A 17951-nucleotide genomic window follows, 5' to 3' on the forward strand; every position below is an offset into this window, starting at 1 on the left:
TTGTAAAATATAAATTATAATTTGCTATTATTTTCTATAAAATTAACAAAATGTAAAAAGTATAAAATATTATTTTAGTCATTGTATTTTGATTATTTAGTTATATGTTTATCAAACAAACAATATTATACTAAATATGATGAATTGTGTAAAAATATTTTAACTTTTTGATGTAATATAAAAAAAATGTTAGTATATCACTTCAAAACAATTAATTCTGCAAAAACAAAATTATAAATTTAATTGCTGCAATCTATTTGAAGTTTAGAATTAAAATTTTATAAGCTTTCTACGTAAAAAATGAAATGTATTATTACAAGTCTTTAAGATACCGTAAAATATCATATGGGTCCGTATGTATCACATTTATTAATTAGTGTATAAAGTAAAATTATACAAATGATCTCTTTTTAAACAAAGAAAATTAGTAAATTTACTTGAATACACAAAACTCATTTAAGAAAAAAGAAAACCGAGAAAAGAGAAAATGTACTGGGGGCAAGTAAGATTTTTGATATGGGAGCAAAAACTATTTTACTCTATAATATGTATTAAATTTAAAAAAATTATTGGGGGGGGGGGGGGGCAACTGCCTCCCCTCTCAACGTATGTGCCAAACGTTGAATAGATTTTTCTAATTAGTGATTATTCCTAACTCTTTATATATTAGTTAATATCTCACTAAAACGATGTGGGATACTTTATTTCTAATACATACTATATCAACATTGTTCAAAGCTTTTGTATCATATTCAATAAGAAATTAAACTTGAGTTTGATACTTTTTCATTCATACATAGCAAAAGCCTGAACCTTTTTCTCTCGTAAGAGTAGCAAATTTATGAAGCATTAAGCTTCTTTATTTTCAGTGGATTTTTGTTGCCTAATTGCACAAAAATTTAGTGGTTCATTCATCTTAATCTCTACCTATATGTAAATTTAGTGTGACGTAGGAAAAATATATTTGTAGATTCTTCGAGATATGATCATGTGGTTAGATTGATGTTTTGATACTTGCCACCCAAGTGTCACGTCCCAACTTTTGAAGAAATAATGAGCCGAGACCGAGAGGTTTCAAACCGACCATACTTAATATTTTTCTTAAGTGTTAAGCTTGTAAGATATCTAAGTAAGGATAATATAAAATAATGATGGAAGTGTGTAGAATATTTTAGAATAAAGTAGCTTAAGGGTGAAGTACTTCATAGGAAGGAAAAGATCTGAGCCGTTAGATCGGTTCGATCTCCACCATCCGCTGAGGAGGTGATTTTATATAAATAGGGGGTGAAGCCTCATCTGTAAAATCATTCACCACGTTATAAAACAAATACTTACGAAAGCTCTGACTTGTCTCTAAAAGTATTCACATTTTCTCTCTGTAAGTGCTGATCGAGTTTATCCGAAAGGATGACTTAGTAACCACAAGGGTGAAAAGGTACTAAGGCCGTACATCCTGATTGCTGCGATAAATCAGTCCGTGACACATGGCTGCTCAATATTTCCGTTTTAATGTAAGAGAGTAAGATGCACCAAACATTCTAATTGGTGATTAGTTTCATGAGAGGAAAAAAAGAGGAAACTTTGCCAAAACGGAATAAAAAAATATAGTTGTCCATTTGATATATATCCATCGTTAATTATCCTTTGAGTATATTTTTCATAATTTCAAAACTATTAATTGATTAATAAAACTAAACACAATAAACACTATTTAAAGATTTAATTGAATTGTGAAAAGTTTAATGAAAAAAATGTTTGAAAAACGTTAAAATTTAAAAGTTTAATTTTTTTATTAAAAAGTTTATAAATGTTTTAAACTTTTTACAAAAATAATTTTTTTAAAAAGGTTTACGAAGTTTTATTTTTATTTCTGTACAAACGTTTTAGAAGTGTTAAAATTAAAGAAAAATATTTCTTTTTATTAAAAAGTTTAATAAAAAATTAAGAAACGTTTTTAAATAATCTTTTTGATAAAAAGTCTAATAAAATGAAAAAAAATGCATACACGTTTTAGGGAAGTTATAATATTACAATTTTTTTTTTGATATTTATGACAAGATAAATCAACCTATACACGTTTTAGGGAACTTAGAATATTATAAATACTTTTAGAATGTTTTCTTAACTGAAACTTCCATAATTTTCGCCAAAATCAGGTTTTCTTATCCGTAGAATACACTTTCTACACTGCGTAAAACCAAAACAGAAATCCCATTAGAAGATTCTATTTCATGTAGCCATTTGAGTAGTGTATAGATTTTGCATTTTTAGAATGTTAGAATACCTCATAAAAGTAGAAACTGCATTCGTAGAAAAAATAGTTAACTTTACAATTAGTAGAATTCGTATTCCCCATATTTAAAAGTTTAATTAAAAGTAGATTGCTCGTTCTAAAAAAATTAGATGAACATGTTTAGTCTCGAATTCAATTTCTACTAACTCATTTTCCGTAGAAGACAAAATATACTTTTAGTAGAACGTAATTTAAAATTTCAATTTATCAAGTTTAAAAAAAAAAAAATAGTTTGTGTATATGAGTGTTTTATCAATTTTTTGTATTTTGTATAATTTTTTGATTTATTTCATTAATTTTTAGAAATATAAAGGGTAAAAAAGAAAAAAAATGGACAAAATTGTTTTTATAGCAAAGAAGGCATTCTCAAAATTCAAGCACTTAATAAGTGCTACCATGTCACCTTTGGTAGCACAATGAATTGTAACTAGCTGTTCAACAAATAAATCGACTTGGATATAAACAAGTTGTGTTTCTAGGTGACTGCATGGAATTGCTCAAAAATTTGGATCAAATAGCGATAGCTAGAAGCGGAAAGAAAGCAAATATCATGACGCAACACCTGTAATACAAGATATCTTAGCTCTAGCAGGATTGAATAGATTTAGTTTTCATCAAGTACCTAGAAATTTGGTTCAGTATTGTTGATCATCTAGCTAAGAGAGCCAGGTATAAAATTCAAGGATATGTAATAACCTAGTTTTAAGTATAAGCCATTGTAAAGGAATAAAATGGTAGCAAAAAAAAACGACTGGGAAAATATATAGCATAACTAGTGGCGGAGCCAAAATTTATTTTTATTGGGGTCAAAATTTAAATATTGTTAAATTTATTTATATTTTAATAGTAATATAAATTTTAAAATATGAGATTTAAAATCAATGATGAAAAAATACCATTGTAAAATATATATCATAATTTGCTATTATTTTCTATAAAATTAACAAAATGTAAAAAGTATAAAAATATTATTTTAGTCATTGTATTTTGATTATTTAGTTATATGTTTATCAAACAAACAATATTATACTAAATATGATGAATTGCGTAAAAATATTTTAACTTTTTGATGTAATATAAAAAAATGTTAGTATATCACTTCAAAACAATTAATTCTGCAAAAAAAAATTATAAATTTAATTGCTGCAATCTATTTGAAGATTAGAATTAAAATTTTATAAGCTTTCTACGTAAAAAATGAAATGTATTAGTACAAGTCTTTAAGATACCGTAAAATATCATATGGGTCCGTATGTATCACATTTATTAATTAGTGTATAAAGTAAAATTATACAAATGATCTCATTAAACAAAGAAAATTGGTAAATATATTTGAATTAGGGCTATTCAATATGGTAAAACCGAACCGTACCGAACCGAACCGAACCGAAATAGACAATATGGTTTGGTTTTGGTAATACCATATAAACCGAATGGATATAATATTATAAAAACCGTAGGATTTGGATATGGTTTGGTATATAACCGATTAAACCGAATAAACCGAACAAAACCGATTAAAAGTAGAAACACGTAAATATGTATCTATTTTATAATAATACATAAAAATCTATTTGTTACATAAGTTAAATTTGTGTTAATAACTATTACTATAATTTTATAGTAATAAAGAGCCTTAATTTGTAAAACACTTGAACTATAATTAAATAACAATACATCGCAATTTAGACATCTTATTTTCTAAGTCTTCTTTTGATCTTTTTGGTTTATTTTAGTCTTCACTAAATTAATATGAAGATTATAAATTTGATGGACAATAATTAATGGAAAATTTTTACAACTTTTTTCTTATCTGTAAACAAACAGAATTTCATGTTCAATTGAAAAAGCATGACTTTAATGAAAAATAAATAAGAAAGAGTGAAAAAAACTTTTCTTTCATATTTCTGTTTTGTTTCATATTTTTATTTTCAAAATTTCAAGCTTTGATTTTAGTTATAGATTTGATTATTTTATTTGATGGTAGAAGCATTTTTACTTTTTTGTTCATTTATTTGAACATGTAATATATTTTTAATAAATGACTATGTTGACAATATGACTCTAAAATTCATATAATATGATCTCAAACTAAATAATTATGTTTTTTGGTATAAAACCGAATAAACCGAAAATCGACGGTATATGAACCGAACCGAACCGAAGTAAATATGGATTTAGAATGGTAGTTATATTTTACTAACCGAAATACCGAAAACCAAAAAAACCGAACCGAAACCGAACCGATATCCAGATTGAACACCCCTAATTTGAATACACAAAAATTAGTTAAGAAAAAAGAAAACCGAACAAAGAGAAAATGTACTGGGGCAAATAAGATATTTGATATGGAGGCAACAACTATTTTACTCAATAATCCCCTATATATTATTTGAGAAGCGTTGCAACATTTTTTGTAGCCATATATCATCACAAGAATGATTCTTAGAATCCTTAGAGAAATATGTTGGTCCATCTAAATATATAATAAATTTTTTATTAAACCACAATAAATACTTTATTAATGTGCTTCATTATTTCCTTAAATAAGATTACGGAATTGCCTAATGTGGCTAAAGTATATATGACAATTAATGATTTTAAATAATAAAGATTTGATAAAAATAAGTGTGTATTATAATTATATATGTTTAATTTTAAGCCATTAAAATAAATTAAACAATCATAGTAACCATATAATAAAAATTTAAAAAATAATTTATATATTATATTTTGAATTTTTAAAAATGAGTATAAATTACTAAAACTGTTAAAAGTTTCACATTCAAATTTTGTGATCTATGATTTAAAACTTTTGTTATGACATGATACAAATAATTAAAAAATATAAGTTGAAAGTCTCATTTAATAAGTATCAAAAATAAAAGATATATAAATATATGTATCATTTTAAATTAAACTATATGCTATATAAAAATACATAAATATCTTAATTTTGAAATTTACTTTGAACATTTTTTGATAAAAAATTGAAAAAATATTGACAACTAAAATTTTTAAAATATTATAAATTACTTAAACAATTAATCTCACAGTGAAAATTTTGTTATCGAGACTTTTTGCTATAACAGATACAAATGATAAAAAAAAATATGAGCAAAAAACATCATCTAATAAATATTAATATTAAATATATCATATATATGTTACTATCATTTAAACTTAATTATATATCATATCAAATAGAAAAAATATTTTTTCGAATTATAAAATTTATTTATATGTCCGTACCAATTTATTTATATAAGTAGTAGATAATGACTTTTTAATTATTCAATATATATTTATTATTTCATAATATGTTATAAATACATAATATATAAAATAATTTATATATATAATGTTCATTCCGCGCAAGGCGCGGATAACCTAGTATGTACTAAACTAAAAAAAATTTTGGGGGCAACTGCCCACACTTCTCAACGTACGTGTCTCCAGATAACATCTTCCAAAATATTTGAAAAACACTTCACTTTGATAAAATAAAAGTGTCGTGGTTTTTTTTTGGTAAAAAGGTGTCATTGTTATTTTCTTAAACATGGTGTTTCTGTTGTCATTTTCTCTAATTACTCTTAACATGTTGCAGAAGAACATCATGATCTAGATAGCTTTCAAAGGTGTAGTGGCTCAACAGAAGAGCCAAGGATCGCATAAGAATGTGAGAAAAAATCGGTTGTCCTTCACCAGCTTCAGAAGAACAAGAAGCTGACCAGAATCCAAATGAAGAAAGTGACCACAATCCAAACGAAGAAGATGATGAACAAGAAACCAACAACACCGAGCCTCCATGTAGTGGGTGGGTGTTTTGTTTCACACCTGATTAAAGTTGTTCGGTGGGACCCATTATTTATCAGTAATGGAAGTTCCTGCTATTTCAGATTATTTGATTAATGAAAAGATTTGTTGATTAAATGTTTCAGTGTAATTTGCAAAATATCTTTTAGTATCTTCCAGTATTTTTGTAAGTAACTTAATAAATGCATAATAACAAATTAGCAACACATAAATAAAAAATCACGGAAATTAAGTAAATTAAAAAATATTTATTGTATTACTTCAACCAAAAAATAGACATGATTATTCCAGTACATTACTAACACAAGAAACTTCAAATCATGTTGTATAAACAAATTAAATGAATAATCAAAGAATAATTTCATGATATAATAAAAGTATGTTTTAAAAGTATATATTATTATATGCCTTCTTCTTCTTCTTTAGCTCCATCACTGCCGGATCCAATCGTCGTCGTCTCCGTCTCCGGCCTGATCTCCTCCAACTGATTGACCACCTGAATCGCTTCTGGCCTCGCCGCAGGCGACGGATCAACACAATGCAAAGCCAATTTCAAGGTATTGAGAAGCTCGTCACCAACGGTTTGGGTCTCCCTCATAAGCTCAAGATCGAACACTTCATTGGTCCACTCCTCCTTCACGATCGACGCCACCCACTGAGGCAAATCCATCCCGCTCGTCGGCTCTCCCGGAGATTTCCCCGTCAAGAGCTCCAGTATGATGATCCCTAAGCTGTACACGTCCGTCTTCGTGCTCGCGTTCTTGATCTTCGAGAACTCCGGCGCTCTGTATCCGAGAGTTCCGGCGGTTGCGACCACGTTGGTGGCGGCGGCGGCAGTCATGAGGCGGGAGAGGCCGTAGTCGGCGATGTGTGCGTTGGTCTTCTCGTCGAGGAGGATGTTGCTGGCCGTGAGATTCTCGTGGATCATGTTCTCGTTCTTGTGAAGGTGAGCTAAGCCGCGGCTGATCCCTTTCGCTATCTTCATCCTTGTTTGCCATGGAATTAGGGTTTCTGGTCCTCGTGCTGTTGATTTTCAATTCCCAAATTCAAAATCAGAATAATTCCCCAAATCAAATCAAAGTTAAGGTTTTTTTTTTTTATGTTGTTGTGCTTACCGTGAAGAAACGCAGAGAGGGAGCCTTTAGACATGTAATCGAAGACGAGGAGCTTCTCTCCTTTAGGTCCTAAGTAGTAAGCTCTTAGTGCAAGTAGATTGGCGTGTCGAATCTTGCCTAAAGCTGTGACCTCTGCTTCGAACTCTTTGACCCCTTTGGTTGTTTTCTCTCTCAGCCGTTTCACAGCGACCTCGTTTCCGTCTTCCAGTGTCGCCTTGTATGCTGTGCCGTAAGTGCTTTTCCCCATGATCTCAGCCGTGGCGCAGAGGAGGTCGTCGGCAGTGAACACAAACGGACCATCGAAATGGACTAGCTTTCCTCCCATCTCACCTCCTGCTGTTGCTGCAGCAGTTGCGGTTGCTGTCTTTGCGGTGATCTTGTCCTTGCCGTCTTTTTGTTTCAAGGCTGCACGTTTCTTGATCAGACAGCAGAGTAATATGCAGCACAAGAGAAGGAGAAGGGCTAGAAGAGCTCCTATGGTGATTAGGATTATATCTTTGACCGAGAGTTTTCTGTGGTGTTTTCTTGGTTTTTGTGGTGAGGTAGGTGAAAGGGTGGGAGGGTGATGAGGTTTAGGAGAAGGGCAGGGAGTCGAGGAACTGTAGCCACAGAGCTGAATGTTTCCCACGAAAGAGCTTGAGTTGAACTTTCTGGAGAGGATAGGCGGGACAGGACCAGAGAGCGTGTTGAAGGAGACGTTGAATGAAGAAAGATTCGCCAGGTTGGCTAGAGAGGGAGGGATTAGACCTGTGAAGTTGTTTTCAGACAGATCAAGTTGTCTGATTCCAGATATGTTCCCGATTCTCTCTGGGATGGGACCATTGATCTTGTTTCTCTTGAGGTTAAGCACTGTCAGGTTGTGCAGTCTATCGATGGCATCTGGGATGGTTCCGTTGATTGAGTTGTAAGACAAATCAAGGCTCTGAAGGTGTAGAAGAGCCCCACATTCCTTGGGAATGGAACCAAAGAGCTGGTTATGGCTTAATGAAACCTCTTCCAGCATGCTCTGCTTGCAGAGGGACAAGGGAACAGCTCCAGAGAAGAGATTGTGGTCTAGGTTCAGCTTTTTGAGAGGGTGAGAGCCATTAACTAAAAAGTCTGGTATGGAGCCAGAGAGGTTGTTATGCCCAAGGTCAAGAAAAGTGAGGGTATGTGATCTGGGTATCATAACCGGAAGGGGGCCGGAGAGTAAATTGAAGCTGAGATTGAGCCTATAGAGCCTGGTGGACTCAGCAAGACTAGCCGGGATCATACCAGATAGCTGGTTGTTGCTAAGATCAAGATTCTGGAGAAGAGGACAGTTTCCAAGTGAAGCTGGGACTGAACCAGAGAGACGGTTGTTGAAGAGATAGACTCCATGGAGGTTCTTGAGATAGCCAAGGGAACGGGGAACCGAACCGGCGATGACGTTGTCGTGGAGGCTAAGTTTTCTGAGATTCTGAAGCTGTCCGATCTTCTCAGAGATAGTGCCACCGAGTCCTTTCCATGGGAGCTGAATGGCTACCACTTGGCCTCGAAGGCATTTGATTCCAGCCCATCCGCCGGAGCAAACACTGGTGGTGGAAGAGTCGTTCCAGCTTCTGAGAACTCCGGTGAAGTCGATGAGTTCGTGTTTGATTGCTTGGAGCGCCTGATAGTTTCCCTGAGTCACCACGATCCCATCCCAGGAGTGACCACCACCTCCACCACCTGCAACAGCTTGAGCAGACAAGAGTAAGAGACACAAGAAGATACTCGTGCAAAAATGGAAACTAATTTCATAAATCCGAAATGGGTTTTTGTGAAGCTGATTCATTTCTAAACTATCAAAGTAAAAAGAAAAAAGAAGGAAAAAATGAAAACAGAAGAAGAAAGATGAAGAAGAGCAGCAGAGTTATAGTTCTTTGTTGTCTTCTTCTTTTCGTTTGTTTTTGGATGACAGCAAAGAATGAGAGTTAGAGAGAAAGAAGTTTGATTTTTAGTGAGAGAGGGAAATGAATTTGTGAATGAGTGAGGTGTTGAGGCCAAGAGTAATTATGGTGAGAGTGGAGGAAGAAGAAGACAAAGACATAAGTTTTGTTTATGTTTATTGTAACGGCTAGTTTTACTTCTTCGGCCAAACAAAAAGAAACGGGAAGCGAGAGAAACATGACCAACGGCTATAAAGCCATTTCGACCGTTTTAATCTTAATGATTTAATTAAAATGTCTCGATAGTCGTTGGATGGTACAGAGATTGTGACCGTGGGGGTCGTCCTAATAATAATTGTTCCAAACTCGCTAATCTATAATTCTATTTTTATGTTCAGACAACAACAAACTAAAAAGATTCTATCCTATGACTCGGTCAAAAGTTTGACACTTTTTCGGCCACATCAACACTACCAGCAATAGTAAACACATATGTATACACGGTAACATTCCAAAATCCATAACGTGGCCCAATTCAAGCCCAACTCCATCGGCTTGAAAATTCGGTGATTCGGAATAGGATGTCAAATTGGATTTTCCGGAGTATATCCAGTTGATTTGTTCGAGTGAAAGGTTTATGGTTGTATAGTAAAAGATTGAAAAATTTATACTTACAGACACATTCTCACTTTTCATTTACACATAAAGACACTTTCTGCATGACACACATTTTTTTTAGATGGTTTGTCATTTCTACCCTCAACTAAGCTACCAAAATACATTTCTATTTTCCTAACTAAACACAAATTGTCCGGTTACCAAACAAATAAAGTAAAAATATACAAAAAGATTTATTCTCTCTCCTCTTTCGATTTACGATTGACTTTCAAAATCACTTTCCCAATTTTATGAACCCTAATCGTGACAATTTCTTTTCTTCCTCTCCTTCCTCTCTATGCGCTCTATTGACGTCACTGGTAACGGAGGCGTCGTCGCCGTCAGGATCTGTTCTCTCGAATCCTATCTTCATCAACAAGCTCTTCTTACCTCTCGTTCCATCTCTCAGCCATGGAGTTACCAAATCTCGTTCGTCGAATCAAAAGTGACGTCTCCAAAGTCACTGAACTCACCTCCATCAAACCCTTTGAGCTCCTCCGTGGATACTGAAGCCAGTTTGGGTAAGTGATTTTCATCGAAATCGGTGGCCAAATCCCCTCCTCACACTACACCTTCAGCTACAAAGGTTTTGGGTTCTTTGGCTTTCAATTTTTACGTATCAGTCGCTGAAGCTTTCACTTTGAACATCTTCCCCATATTCTTCTTCTTTTTTTCATCCATAAAATCCAAAGCACAATGGGGTTGTGATTCTGTTTTGTGATTCTGTTTGCTTTAAAAAACACCAGATTCTTCTTCTTCTTTTTTTCACACAATGAGTTTATGGATATGCTCTGTGATGTTTCTATTAGAGATTTTACGGATGATGTAAACTCTTGTTTGTTGACTATTATAAATCCTTCATGATTTTTAAGTGTTTACATAAGAGCTTCGTAATACAATCGGCCCTTCTCTGTTTACTGAACATGCTATTTTTGTTTGGTTAATTGGATTTAGGATGTGTTTTCACTCATGAAAACAGAGGAGAAGAGACAAAAGTTCACAAACTCTAGAATTTTTTGTAAGTAAATCCGGAGAGATGTTGCATCCACATATTAAAACAGATATTGTGTTGCTTTGTTCTAAGGACACAACAACTCTGCAGATGTCCGTTCATACTTTTTTGTATCAATGTCCACAAATTTAGTCATACTGACTAAGGAAAGAAAAACCATTAAAAGCTTTGTTGGACAAAGTTATAACCTCCAACCTCTTAAAACAAGTTCTCAACTACGAACACAAACAATTTTTGTGTTTGAGTTTTTCAAAGTTTTTCACATTTTTTATCCATCAATGTCCACATCTTTTTTTTGTTTATATATTTTTCCTATATGTTTAGATTTTTCTCATCCACACTTTTTATGTCCATGCATTTATTTATATATATTCTAAAATATATAAAAAATATGTATGAAAATAGATCTTAAAATATAGAAAAAAAGAAAATATAATTTATTGTAACAATTATATTTGTTTTGTGTATCGTAAAATCTGAGAAAAATCAAATCAAAAATAGATAAGGAAATGAATAATAATAAAAATATAAAGCAATGGTCGTAAATTGACACTTTATCCTGTACATCAACGTTAATAATTTCAGACGCCTAACTAGATAGAAAACTCCAGATGTCTAACTAAACAAAATAAAACAATTACACTCATTTGTTTTCTGTCGCTGAGAAAATGGTATTCATGTCAAAAAGACATCTAGAAAACCGTGAATGTGTGCCTCCAGCACATTGTGTCTTATAGTGTCAAAAAAGATAAAAATGTGTCTTAAAGAGAAATCAACTAGATTTAAGGACTCTTCTTGCCAGATAATAAATGGAAGAAACATCTTATGTGACCAAGGATCATGGTTGCTTGGTCCACAATTAATCTGGCTAAATACGCCGCTTCGGTGATCATGCAAACTCATAGTTGGAATCAAACCGTTTGTAAGTAGGAGAACCAACCTAGTGTTCAAGAACAATCTCAGAAATGAGAAGCAAATCTGATAGGGACATAAGTAGAAAGTGAATAACAAAAGGGAAGCTCCTATCAAAGCTAATACTTATTAGACATTGCTACTACAAGCAAGCATATGACGGGCGGATTTAAAAACGTTTCTAATCGGGGGCACAATATTAGAGACAGTAAGAAAAAGCTGTGATGAGGGCACATTTTCAATTTTCTTCAGTAAACTAACAGTAGTTCATCAAATTAATTTATGTTACTTAAGAAAAAATAAAAATTAGTAGGGGCACGTGACCCGTGCCCTTGTTAGTGCATCCACCTGCATATCTCCAAAAACAATTCTAAGGTTTTAAAAAGAGAAAATGACTAGGATAAATATAGCCTCTAAGAATAAAAATGACCAAAATAGCACTTAATGTTTTATCAAAAGAAATAAATATACACTTATACTCCAATGGTAAATTAATTTAGACGTTAGGGTTTAGAGTTAAGGGGTGGGGTTTAGGGCTTAGGGTTTAGAGTTTAGTGTTTACGGTTTACGGTTTAGAGTTTAGGTTTTAGGGTTTAGAGTTGGGTTTTGGGGATAAGATTTCAAATTTTGAAAAATAAAATAAAATTAAATTTTTCAGAAGATAAAATGTTATTTTGGTCATTTTAGTTTTTGAGAGCTATTTTTGTGACATAAACTTAGAAAGGTGTTATTTTGGAGATTTTCCCTTTTAAAAACCTATGGCCATGCTTTGGATTAATCATCGACGTTGATTCGGATTTGAACATAAAAAAAGGAATCAAGAATCAAATTTTTTTTAAGCTCCTCCCTCTTTGTTGAATAATTGTGTTACAAGTCAAACGAGATGGATTAAAGTTAAAATGGTCTGCTTAACCGATGATTGCATAATGGTTAATTTACTCGGGAATAATGGTCAGATCGACTAACTCCGCCAAATGTAAACACATTTTGCTCAACTTTTTATTTACCAAATATTTACACCCAAAAATTTAATACAATCTATATCCTCATCACTGAGAAGAATAAATCAACTCGGAAGGCATCAACGTGAAAAACCATGAGTTATGACAATAAAACAGGGAACGTTGGAAAAACAGATCCTATAATACACTCACAAACCTGTCTAAGTATAAAATACAAAGCTCTTCAAAGGTTTTGTCCACGGAGTTTGAGACTTCGATGATAAAGTTACATATAGATAAATTCTACAGCAAAAATAACATACAAGAAGGAAAGAAAAAAACACAGCCCAAAACAAACAAGTTCCATATATATTTTTCTTCTGTGGGAGAGAGCGTAGGAGATAAAACAAGTTAGAAAAGCTATACTTGTTCCTATAACGATCTAAAGAGCATGTGTTTTTGCGAGATCAGATCAGAGCTACAAGGGAGGGAACTCGTGATCATCCGCCAAATAGTATGACTGCAAAGGTGTTCCCCTAAATATACATATACCCACAATGAGTTAGACACAATGAAGTGGATTTGATGAATAGCCAAATAAAGGTAATAAGAGATTGTACCGATCTTCCTCCGTGGAGGAGGGTATAGATGTTGGGCGATGTGACTGATTATAATAACCTTCAACGCTCAGGTCACTCTGACTACTGCCCTCGGGAGGGGAGCGTAGCTCAGCCTCCGTAGATCTAAAATCTGGAGCCATCTCATGTTGATGATTTACAGACCCATTGGTATCAGAGAAGCTTTCAAACGAATCAACTTGACTCATATCACTAGAACCATTTGCTTGGTTGGAATGATGTTGATGATGAAGCTGTTGACGACGATGGTCAGAGTGAAAATGTGCCATGCTACGGCCATTGTTACGTGGCGACCTAGTTTGGTTTGAGTTTCTTCTTGGAGGGAACGGTCTATCTCTGTAAAAGTTCTGCACAAAAGAGACATTAAGAGGCTTGTTCTGACATTGTCAAAAACGGAAGCATAAGTAATTTACCGCATTGGGAAAGTACGTCCCAGTTCCTCGTGGCTTGGGCAATTCCTCGATACCAAAATTAGCATTTGGAATCATCTGAGGGTTCATATGAAAGAAAACTTGTCTCGGAACAACTCCGTTAACGTTTACTGGTCCTCCGGGGGCATTCCGTCCGAATGGCAATGCGTGTCGAACTACTTCCCATGAATTGTTGTTCGGAAGTCCATGAGGAGATAGTGGAGACAAAGGACCGTTTTGGACATATTCAAACCACCAACGCCCATACCGTAAACTGTTAAGCTGGCTCTCATAATCTCCTGTGAGGTCAGACAACAAACTTGGGGTGTCCGAAACAGAATGACCAGAATATTGAAGATGCATATCCTCTTGTATCACAGCTACTGGATCCATGAGTGAGGTGTTATGCACTGAACCTTCATGACCAACATGGTCGTTCACGTTCTCATTACTATGCACCCTTTTGGAAAAATTCTCCACCCCTTTTCCATTTAATACTTCACCATTACTGATGTGATGATGTTTACCATTCAAAGGAGAGACACTTTCCATAGCATCTTCGGAAATTTCAAGCTTTTGAAAGCTCACACTAGCCAACTCTTCTTTTGCATCTCCAGAAGGGGTTGTTTCAACATGTAATCCGCTTACATCAAGCCTAGATGTACTCAATACATTGGGTCCTCCTGCACACAACAAGTCTTCCTGGTCATGTCTACCATTCCCAGCAGCAGCAGCAGCACCAGATGAACTAGAAGATTCCGATTCATAAGCCATTTGACCATCTTGGAAATGGTTGGCAGCAGAAGCATGCGACCTATGGAACCTTACGTAGGGAACAACATCAGGCCTCTGGCCACTTCCATGTCGGTGTAGCATGTTTGAGAAGAACTTACGAAGCTCAAAACTTATGTCTTCTTCTGACTGCAAAAAGATTTGCCCAAGCTTTCGAGCACCATATGTGAATGCACTTCTTATGCGATAGAAGTTACCTGAAGTAAGACAAAGTAATAACCATCCACCTTACAATTTTACCGAAACAGAGTATTCTAGATCATAAAACTCCACGGACAGAACATACTAAGTTTAACGATTAAAAAATCTAGTGATGGTTGGAGAAAAAGAATTAGCAGTAAACCTTTGCTAACGCTGCGGCCAAGATTGTTATTTTCCTTAAGTGGATCAATTATATTGAGATGCCTCACTGGAAACACACGTGGGTTTGTCTCAAATCCTCTTGAAGGTACAGAGTACAACTCCAAACATTCCTTGAGGAACTCACTTGTCAGCAGTAGATCTTTCCCGCCATTTTCTGGAGTCTCAACTACAATAAGAAAAAAGAAAGAAATGCAGACACTGAAATTAAAAAATAATAATCTCAGTTTATAATAACTTGTGGAAATGCTTACCAACGATTTCTGGTAGTGATAGTGAGGAAAGGATGACTGGACCACTCAGGCTAATGCAATAGTTATCCCAGTCAAACTTGCTGAAGTAGTCCAAAAATTTGTATAAAACCTATAGAAAACAAAAGCTTTTGTAAATCAAAGATGAGACTTTAACCATGATTCCTCTCTTCAAAATGTACATTCTTACAGCTAGTGGGCCATCCAACGATGAGTGGAAGAGATGGAAAATATATAAGACCAACGTCTCCAGAGCATATGTTGAGATCAATCCATGTAGAGCCCCAAGAATACGGCTCTCATAGTAGCACCAAGCTTTGATGAGTATGATACTTTTCTTGAAGAGATGGTCCTTTCCAATGAGGTGATCGATCTGCGTAATCAAATCGTCAACGTCAATCTTTGCCTTCTACTATTGCATCCTATGAAAATGCTCTTTAAACATGTTATTACACGCATGTGACATTGCAAAAATTTAGAATATTTAAGAAAATCTATTGAGTTAACAGAAAACAATTCATGCAATTGATATATTGAACAGATAATAAAGCATTAATATATATATATATATATTTATCATTAAAAAGGTTAGTTAAATTTGTTAGACACAGCATGGTGATACTGAAGAGGGGCATATTACCTTCTCGAGAAAGCACAAAGTACAAATCCCACCGAGCTGATTGAAAGAGATATCTACCACAATGTTCTGCACCAGACATTTAACAAGCTTAACCTGCAAACAAATAAGAAAAGCTTGCTACTTAAGAGATTACCAAAAAAAAAGAAAAAAGATCAACATGCATAAACACTTAACTCACGACAGAAACTAGTTTATATTTTAAAATATAAATCCTGAATAAGACAGAGAGTTGATAAGCGAACCTCAGCTCGTATTAACTGGACATCCTTAATCATAAACTGAGCACCCACATTATGTTCCTCCCTCTCAAGTACAGTGAAAACTTGGTGGGCCAAATCTTCCTCGTGACACGGTCCACCAAAAGCTGTGAGATCAATATCTCCATCAGGAAGATACGTTTTCAATGGGACTGATCCAAAAGAATGTACCTGAAACACACACACATACTAAATAAAGTTATACAAAGAAAGCCATCAACATAAGAATCACAAAACACAGTATTGATAAGAATCCACATGTCAATGCATAGACAAAGGCCAGTGTTATAAAGATATTAACAGAGGAGGTTTCAAGAGAACGAACCTCACAACCAAGAGTCATTCTGATTAGTCTTTGCATATAATCAATTACATCTCTTCTTCGATCCTCTGACACAAGTGTTGGATGAACATGCTCTATAATTTCACGGGTGGCTTCCTCAACTCTGTTCCAGAACTCGGGCTGAACTGGGAGAGACCGAGGAGGCGGCTGAAATGAGGATGAAGTCTCTTCCATTACAGACCAATCATCAAGATCCGCCGCCATGAAAGAGTAGAACAAAAAAAAAAGAAAACCTGCTACAAAAATGTACCAAACACAAAAACTAATCATTACAGCATATGATCACTTAAACTCAACATCACAAAATAGACGAAACTCGAATAAACACCCATTGGTTTTTTCTAAACTTGCATAGATGAAACCGCTACGAGTTCTAACACGAAATTAACAAATAATTTTGGAAAAGTGTGATTTGAAAATTCAATCCGATTTAACATAAGGATTCAGTTCAGATAAGCGCAAAGACAAAACTGATGATGGCAGTTTACTTTTAGTTTTTTTTTTTTTGGCAAAAAAAAAAGAGTTAACAAGGAGAGGTCACTACCGAAAAGGAGAAGAGAATCGCTGAATACGGAGAGTTGCCAAGCAGTACGAGCACACCAAAAAAAAAAAAGAAGAAATCGAGGGATTTATATGTCCGGTGAAGATGAAGGCATCAAAACGAGATCTAGGGATTTATTGGTCTGATGAATTGATGAACGCTTCGCAGAGAAAGAGGGCAGAATATTTTAATTTTATTTCTTACTATTTCTTTGGGCTGGGCCCTTTTAAGCCTCTAAAAAGGATTCTCTATTTTGTGTCACATTTTGTTCAACTTTTTACCTATCAGATTATTATACACAACATGAGCAAATGAGGAGAGAACAGTGACAATGAAACTATGTATATAAGAACATACTAACCTAAGTATAAATTACAAAATTCTTAAAGAAATTGTAAGGATTACCAATATCACAAGTTAATAGCCCTATTCTATAACCCTAGAGTGCATATTATGACATGCATGCTTATTTGTTTTATTTTTAACTTAGAATATCACAAACTCATCATATTTTTTACTTTCGTAATAGTATTTAAAGGTAAAATCATTTCAGTTCACCTCTATTTTTGTTTCTAAAACAGAGGTTGGTATATTTTCCTTTATTTGTAAACGAAGATACATCATTCTTCTATATTTTACTCTATATTTATAAATTTGAGTTTTAAAAAATACATTAGAGCAAAATTCATTCTTATTATAATTTTTTCTATTTTAAAGATAAAAATATGGGAATATATTGGAGATTGTCTTAATGCATGCTTATTTGTTGGTGAAGCGTAATCTAGTATACATCTATTTAATGAACATGTAATGTGAGGAATTAATTAGATACTAGATGATAACCCGCGCGTATGCGTAGAGTGAGTTTTTTATATAAATGTTTGTTCATTAAATGGTTTTAACATTTTGCAACACTAAATTATTTATCTATTGTAAAATGACAAATACAAATTTTTGTCTCTTAAATGTATTATCGTTGTTGAAGAGTTGACGTATTACAGCTCTTCTATATTATTAAAACTGAAGTACATTTTGTTACTTTTGAAAACTTAGATAGTAGATTAAATGAAAGTTGTTTGGAAAT

The 17951-nt window shown here is 33.7% G+C and overlaps 2 protein-coding genes and 1 long non-coding RNA gene across 6 annotated transcripts; 1 reads left to right on the forward strand and 2 right to left on the reverse strand.

Annotated features, from left to right (window-relative positions):
- Positions 1-6337: 6337 nt before the first annotated feature.
- Positions 6338-9218, reverse strand: LOC106437916 (probably inactive leucine-rich repeat receptor-like protein kinase IMK2). Its single transcript, XM_013878933.3, has 2 exons — positions 7225-9218; positions 6338-7132 (listed from the first exon to the last, which is right to left on the reverse strand). The coding sequence occupies exons 1-2, from the start codon at positions 9017-9019 to the stop codon at positions 6510-6512; spliced, it is 2418 nt and encodes an 805-aa protein (XP_013734387.2). The 5' UTR covers positions 9020-9218; the 3' UTR covers positions 6338-6509.
- A 10-nt stretch (positions 9219-9228) lies between these two features.
- On the forward strand, positions 9229-10971 carry LOC106443534. The gene is made up of 2 exons (XR_001288035.3): positions 9229-10291; positions 10725-10971. It is a non-coding gene; the product is annotated as an uncharacterized LOC106443534 (long non-coding RNA).
- Positions 10972-12818: 1847 nt separating this feature from the next.
- On the reverse strand, positions 12819-17064 carry LOC106437917. 4 transcript variants are annotated; one of them, XM_013878937.3, is made up of 10 exons: positions 16871-17064; positions 16309-16559; positions 15969-16154; positions 15727-15819; positions 15277-15459; positions 15090-15198; positions 14819-15004; positions 13687-14672; positions 13256-13620; positions 12819-13171 (listed from the first exon to the last, which is right to left on the reverse strand). In XM_013878937.3, exons 2-10 carry the CDS (start codon positions 16528-16530, stop codon positions 13114-13116), a joined length of 2388 nt encoding a protein of 795 aa, XP_013734391.1. In that variant the 5' UTR covers positions 16531-16559; positions 16871-17064; the 3' UTR covers positions 12819-13113. The 4 variants fall into 4 exon arrangements, with proteins under 4 accessions (XP_013734391.1, XP_013734389.1, XP_013734388.1 ...); XM_013878935.3 differs by having other exon boundaries at positions 16309-16562; positions 16871-17037; XM_013878934.3 differs by lacking the exon at positions 16871-17064 and having other exon boundaries at positions 16309-16823.
- Positions 17065-17951: the final 887 nt, after the last annotated feature.

Source organism: Brassica napus, chromosome A1, assembly GCF_020379485.1.
Source record: "Brassica napus cultivar Da-Ae chromosome A1, Da-Ae, whole genome shotgun sequence".
Classification (NCBI taxonomy): Eukaryota; Viridiplantae; Streptophyta; class Magnoliopsida; order Brassicales; family Brassicaceae; genus Brassica; species Brassica napus.